General features: G+C 52.7%; 2 protein-coding genes across 2 annotated transcripts; both read left to right on the top strand.

Moving 5' to 3' along the window:
* Window positions 1–716: 716 nt before the first annotated feature.
* On the top strand, window positions 717–2,285 carry CLAFUR5_09161 (uncharacterized protein; the record flags this gene model as incomplete). The annotated part of the gene is made up of 1 exon (XM_047908309.1): window positions 717–2,285. The coding sequence occupies one exon, from the start codon at window positions 717–719 to the stop codon at window positions 2,283–2,285; it is 1,569 nt and encodes a 522-aa protein (XP_047766254.1).
* Window positions 2,286–3,411: 1,126 nt separating this feature from the next.
* Window positions 3,412–6,760, top strand: CLAFUR5_09160 (uncharacterized protein; the record flags this gene model as incomplete). The annotated part of the gene is made up of 4 exons (XM_047908308.1): window positions 3,412–3,454; window positions 3,510–4,849; window positions 4,904–6,335; window positions 6,387–6,760. 4 exons carry the CDS (start codon window positions 3,412–3,414, stop codon window positions 6,758–6,760), a joined length of 3,189 nt encoding a protein of 1,062 aa, XP_047766253.1.
* Between the last annotated feature and the right edge of the window lie 530 nt (window positions 6,761–7,290).

Below are 7,290 nucleotides of genomic sequence, written 5' to 3'. Positions count from 1 at the left end.
TCTAAGGTATTGATACGTTTGCGCCCTGTCTCACGCCTTGTCCGTGTCACCTACTTTTGACATGGTTGTGCAATGGCGAGCTTGGGGTCGTCTAAGCCAAGCGATGAACATGTATGCGGAGATGGAGCTCAGAGTCGGGATTGTATTAGATCTATCAGATGGAATTGGACAGCTGTCTTATCGATGCAGACCGGACTGTCCGGTACCACAAGATCTGCTGTGTCTGGCAGAAGAGGAATAAGAAAGCGTTGACAGAAGTTAATTGATCGCGCCAAGCTTGACCAAGCTTCTGCAGGGTGGTGCTAAAAGTGGTTTAGAAGTGGTTGTGCAACAACAAGGATTAATAAGGATTAACTTATGCGAATCGCGGGCGCTCTTTTTCGACCTCCGCTAAGGTTTCTGGTCAGCTTCGCAAGTGGCGCTTCGAGTGGTGTGCGTGCGTGCTTGCGCTGCTGCTCGTATTGAGACATGATGCCAGGGAGACGTTTGGGCGTCATCCTCAACCACTTTCACCAGTACATATGTAGTTCTGCACAGTAAAAACGATCGCAACCTGCCGGTCGGCGTCCAACGTTACTTTCCTCCTAGTTTCACTACTACCCCCAAGCATTATTGTACCTTCTTCCCTGTGCCACGGTCTGGAACTGATGGTTGCGCCGTATCCTTCAAATCAGCTGCAACGGCGGGGACATTGAAGCGGCAGAGGCAGAGGCAGCATGAGCGGGAGTGCCATCTTGGGAGGTCGCGGCGTGACGCTGGCACGACTGGCCGTCATCTTTCTGCTCATAGTCGGGCTGTTTCTGCTACGCGACACATGGTTCCCCAAGGCGGAAGAGGCGTATAACAAGCACTTGGGGGACGCGAAGTGGTTGCACGCAAACCACAAAGAGCAGGAGTCGAGCAACAAGGAGGACAGCAAAGCCACGCCCGTCATTCCGGGCACCGCTCTCGAGCAACCAGAACACTTCGACCAACTGGCAGTAGACTCCCAGCTGAACATTCCTCCAGAGACACCCGCGGCATCACCATATCACAAGCTTGGCGATCCCGTTCCAGACCACAAGAACGAGACGGAATGCCGTCACCTTCCTGGCGCCGACAAGGTGCTGGTCATGCTGAAGACTGGCGCCACTGAGCTGTACGCGAAACTACCTACACATTTCGTCACGACCTTCCAATGCATTCCGAATTTCTCCATCTACTCCGACCTCGAGCAAACCTTTGGCGACGTCCAAATCTACGACGCGATCAAGCCCGTCTCGAAGAAGATCAGGGAGGAGCATGAAGACTTCCAGCTATATCGGGAGATCCAGAAGTGGGAACGAGAAGGACAAGATCTGGGTAAGCTACAAGGAGATGGAGGCTGGAACCTGGACAAGTGGAAGTTCTTGCCAATGCTGCATCATGCCTTCGAGACTGCAGATGACAGCATTGAGTGGTTTGTCATGATGGAGGCAGACACCAGCATCTCCTGGCTGAATCTGTTGATGTATCTCAAGACAATGGATCCCAAGAAGCCATACTACCTCGGAGCACAAAACATCATTGGTGACACCACCTTCGCTCACGGCGGCAGCGGTATCGTCATGTCTCGCAAAGCCGCCGACACCCTCGAAGCAGCACGCTACAACGCCGGCAAAGAACTCTACGACGAGAAGTGGGAAGAGCAGACCGCGCTATCATGCTGTGGTGACGGCATAGTCGCAGAAGCCTTCATGGCCGTCGAAATTCCACTCACACCCGCCTGGCCTCTGATCCAGGGTGAGACTATCAACACGGTCGACTTCACAGGTCATCACTGGTGCACTCCGCCAATCACTTTCCACCACGTCACGCCCATCGAAGTCGACAACCACTGGAAGTTCGAGAAAGCCTGGACCGACAAGCACGGCTGGCAGGAACCATACCTCTACCGCGACATCTTCGAACACTTCCTCGCGCAACACGTCAGCGTGAATAGAACTCACTGGAACAATCTGAGCTCGAGGGAGAAGTTCGTCCGACCCGACCTCGCGGATGAGCAGGACAAGCCATTTGAAGAGTTGGAAGAGTATGAACAAGAATCGATCGAGTCACCGGATCTTTGCGCGGCAGCTTGCATGAAGAAGGGGGACGATTGTATACAATGGATGCACACACCAGGCCGATGTCACCTCGGCCGCGAGATCCGATTTGGAAAGAGCGATGAGCGCGAGACAGAGCATTGGGGGTGTGGCTGGATACAAGAGCGCATCGCAGCTTTCAAAAAGAAGTGGGAGGGATGCGAAGTTAGATGGGCAGGGTGAAGAATATACATATGCTGTAAAGATGGGCGTCATTCATGCGGCGGCGCGGTTCTGGGACACTAGCACGGATATACAGGGTTCGTGCTCCAAGTGCTGGAGGCGAATGGGGTGGAGGGACATAGATTCGTTCTCGCGCTGGCATTGGGTCGCGGGACATTGATAAGGTGGCAGGCGCATCCTGTGGAAACTCTTTGGTGTACAGTGAAGGTGCATGTATGGCGTATATAGCTCGAGAATTCATATGTTCGACTTTGGCCCTGCGTCCGTTGACGTGTGAGGTGCGACTTCCATGTTAGTGCTATGGGATGGGGTCGGTATAGAGTGCCGGGACTTGCCGAGTGTGCATTGAGGAAAGAACAAGTGAGTACCTTGAGGAAAGAACGACTTGCTTCAGATTGAACACATACGTCGACCAAGCTGGAGGGACGCATTGACATCAAAAGAAATAGAGCAAGCACCTGCAGAAGCGTTCTCCACGTCGTGTGCAACAAGGGATATTACACAAGCGCACCTCACGCCACTCCCCATTCCGCTATGCCGCCCTCGCCACAGAATCGGGACTGCTCACTCCTGCTGGACAGCGACGTTCATGATCGTGGCGTCGAGTCAGACGATATGCAGCTCCACATACTTCATCCACGTTGGAAACAATACCCACAGCAGTTGCGGGCGATTGCGACACTCGCCCACGACTACCAGGAATCAAGACTAGAGAGGACATGAGATGGCTCGCAGCCCGTCAACTTGGCCACTAGCACCGGCGCCGCAAGGCTTCATCCACCAACATGGGTTCGCAGCACTACACTTTCGCCATCAATCACCTCAGATTTAGATTCAATGCCGTCTTGGCAGATTCCTTGCTGCCGTGTCTGGCTCCTTGTTGCTATAGAATACGAGATCTGGCATCTGACGACCTTGAAGAGTGGGAACATGACTCAATTCATCGACTGCCTGACAGGCCAAGGCGGCAGGGGCCTCAAGACTGGTCGACTTCCCGTGCTTTGGCTCTCAAGAATGAAAACAGGTGAACCTAGGACCGACCTCCGGTTGGTGGCACCTTGCTGCTCTGTTGCGTATCCATGGTTCTGTACATACTCCCTTTGAAAACCTTGGCACGTTAGGAAGGATGCGCCTTCTGGCGGTGTGCTTGGTTGCAGCACAAGTCTCTGGTAAGCAATATCAGTTGTCTGACCCGATCGAAATATTGTTGACCAGAGCGATCAGGTCTCCAAGTCATTACGAAGACCGTGTCGCGACAATGTCCGACCCGAACGACTACCATCTTCCCTTCGGTTGGATGGATTTCCAATGATGGTTCCTCGATACCGTTCACCTTCACGCCATCGGACTTGATATTCTCAAGTCCGTCTTTCACTGCACCTGGGACTGTGGTACCTAGTCCGTCGGCCTACCCAAATGGCACGTTGACAGCCTCAGCCACATCAGCTTCGATCACGAGCCTTGCTACCGAGTCTACTTCTTCGGTGTTGCTGGTCACTAAGCTGTCCATTTATGGCGGATACGTAACGACAGCAACGTTCCCTGGCGGGTTCGTGACCACTTATACGACTGGAGGCACGACACAGACGGTAGTGGAGCCAGCTGGACCAACCGTAACAGGCGATAGCGGTGGAATCGTGGCCGAAGAAGCTGTTGGGCCTTGTCCACTGCCCGATGGTCAGCAGATTGAAGACAATGCTGCTAATTGGATAGCAGCTTGTTCAGTCGTTTTCCAAGGCGAGGTCATATCAGACATTCTCGCGCGTACGATAGCGGCGCGAGACGCTGCGAATGACTGCAGTTTACAGTGCTCAGCAAATTCAGCTTGCGTTGCGTTTACCTACGATGGCGTGGAGTGCACCTTCTACAACACCATCACCAACCAGTACTACATTCAGACGCCCAACTTCTCGGCACTGCGTCTGAACACCACTGTTGCGGGTGGGACGAGCCCACCTGATGATGGCGTCGAGAATGTGACGATCATCTATACGCCGATTCCCTCCACGCAGCTAATCACAACGAGCATTCCGTACACCACTACTGTGGCTTACGCCCTACCCGAGAGCACAGTTTTCACAACGCAAACTACGACGATTGAACAAGTCAGCACTCTCTATCTGAGCGCACAGCCCGTGACCTCATACTCTACTATTAGCCTCACAATAACAAATACAGTGCCTGGTACAGCGGCCGCGCCCACGATCACCATTATTTCTTCACCTTCGGTCGATCCTGTCACGACGACGCTACCCGCTAACACAGTCGTTCTGCCGGCGAGCACAGAAGTCATCACTATCACGGGCACGACGACACAAGGGGGCTCCACTGTCGTCTCGCTGCGTGAAGTGACGTCCACAGAAGTGATGACATACACTGCCGAGGGTGCCGTTCAAGTCTCGACACAGACCGTATTGCTTGACCCAACGACTTCGTACTTCACAATATATACGCCTCTGACGACGACCGTGCTTCAGCCCACCACTGTTCGAGAGGAGATCACGATCTTGACAACAGTGCTCTCAATCAGCACTTCCATCAGTGTAATTCCAGCAAGTACCATCGTATGTACCAACGATGCATCCTCCTTTCAGCTGCACCACTGACCCTTTGACCAGACCCAAACATTCGAGACTACCTACCCGGCGTCCACCTTGACAGTTACGACCTCGATCCCCGGCGAGCCATCGACACGCATCTTGGTGACCACGCAAAGCGCCAGCACGGAGACCATCACAACTACCAGCAATCAATCGGCTTCAACTCTGACGCTCGAAGTCACTTTCACCACGGACCGTGTCGTAATCCAAACTGCGGAAACGCTTCCTGCGGTGACTACAACAGAGCTGTCTAGCTATGCTGTTGTCACGACACAAGAAATCACGCAAACTCTGACAGAGCTCAGACCGATCGTGAGCACCTACCTCACGAGCTACTGGCTCACTGAGACGGAGCTGAGTATTTCTCGAGGGCCAACGACGATCGTCTCTACACAAGAAGCCAGCACCATTGTGAGCACATATCTCACGAGCTACTGGGTAACTGAAACAAAATTGAGCATCTCCTTGGTCCCAACAACAGCTACCTACACACAAGAAGCCAGCACGGCTACCGTGACTTTAACAGAATTGTCCAGCTACCCAGTCACCACAACGGCCGAGCTGACCAGGACGGAAACGGCTACGAGTCTCGAAGTTAGCACATACCTTACAAGCTACTGGATCACCACGACAGAATTGAGCCTCTCCCTCGTTCCCACAACAGTCACCTCTACGCAGCTGGCTAGCACAGTGACCCTTACAGAGCTATCAAGCTATCCAGTCACCACTATAGCCACTTCCACACAGTTAGCCAGTACCGTGACATTAACTGAACTGAGCCTCTCCCTGGTTCCCACAACAGTCACCTCTACGCAGCTAGCTAGCACAGTAACCCTGACTGAGCTATCAAGCTACCCAGTTACTGCCACAACGGAGCTCACACTTACGGAAACTGCTACGAGTGTCATCATTACCACTTTCAGCACCTCGTACTGGATCACGACTACCGCTACTTCAATTCTCCCCCAGGTCACGGAAACATTGATCGAGACGAGCACGACCCTGTCCCAGCTTGCCGCATCCACAATCCTCACCACCAGCATCAGTACCAGCGTCAGTACGTACACATATGTCAGCACCGCTGATGCAGTCACCAAAACTCGCACAATCAGCCAGACACTCACTTCAACATTCACCCAGCCGGCCTCTACTCTTTACATTACCCAAGTATCCACGAGGACTCAAACTGTTACCGCTACCACGACGTGCAACGTTTTACCAATGCCTACAACGTGCGGCAATACAGGCGCCGAGTTTGCCACATTTCAGTTTTTATCCGGCAACGACTTCAGTCCCGACTATATGAAAACTGCACAATCGCCGATAAGGCTTCCTCCGACAGGTGTGGCACCACAGATCGGAACTGAAGTCGTGCTAGATCCACAGTTGAGATCATATGGACAATCTTTAGGGCCGGGTCAGGGCCGAGATTATGTTAACGTGAATCATCGTAAGTCTCATCAGTCACAGACCAGTCTGCATTCCGTTAACCGTTCGTTAGGGGCATGGTTATACGCACCTGATTGCGGGACGTACATTCTGACACTTGTTGGTGCCGACGATCGCATCCAGGCCTGGGTTGGCGATCTTGCCATCCGCGGATACAGTAAAAGTAACATACAGGCAGAAGCAAGTTACTTTGGCCAATTTCGGACTAACAAAATCACCTTCACTTCGAGTGGCGGTGAATATATCCCAATCCGCTGGGTATTTTTCAATGCAGCGGGTGGCGTGCGGCTGGATTGGAATATAGTCGGGCCAGGAGGTAATACGGTGCTGAGCCAGGCCAGTACCTATATAGGCTCACCTCTACTTCTGACGAGGTCCTGTGATGGGAGTAAAGTATTTAGCGATGCATGGGGCGCAGAGTCTTGACCGCGATCGACGTGTCAATGGGATTAGGCTGTACAGTTACTGCAGTGCGGTACGAGCATGGCTACGATCCTTTGTAATACATCACAAAATTTCGATTCGAGAAGCAATCACAAGACATTCTCTCAGGTCTTTAAGGTTCTCTGTGCAAGGTCTTCGAAAGCTCCTGACTAATGACCACCAGTACGGAAAGACACGTTTTCAGGCCGCCCAACCCCTTGCTTCAACTCGTGAGAGGTTCGCAAAATATGGCCATCTACCAGAAAAATGCTCTTTCGCTGGTCGTCTCAGTAGTCCTCTGGTCACATCGGTAGCATACAGAGCATTGCTTCCTCATGGGTTGCCCACATCTGTGCATTCGATTCCAGCATCAAGAGTGCGTGCAGTCGTCTGCCGATGGTAGTACAAACTCCTTCCGTGGCCGCACCCATGCAAGGTACATTCTGCAGTCTTCTCAACTTCTCGACAACTGTACTTGCGACGATGACCTTCTTGCGCTTCTCGTGATAGGCAGATAATCTTTGGCCCTTGAC

This window comes from Fulvia fulva, chromosome 9 (genome assembly GCF_020509005.1).
Source record: "Fulvia fulva chromosome 9, complete sequence".
Taxonomy (NCBI): domain Eukaryota; kingdom Fungi; phylum Ascomycota; class Dothideomycetes; order Mycosphaerellales; family Mycosphaerellaceae; genus Fulvia; species Fulvia fulva.
Note: the sequence above shows the minus strand (reverse complement) of the source record. Positions and strands in the feature narration are given on the sequence as shown.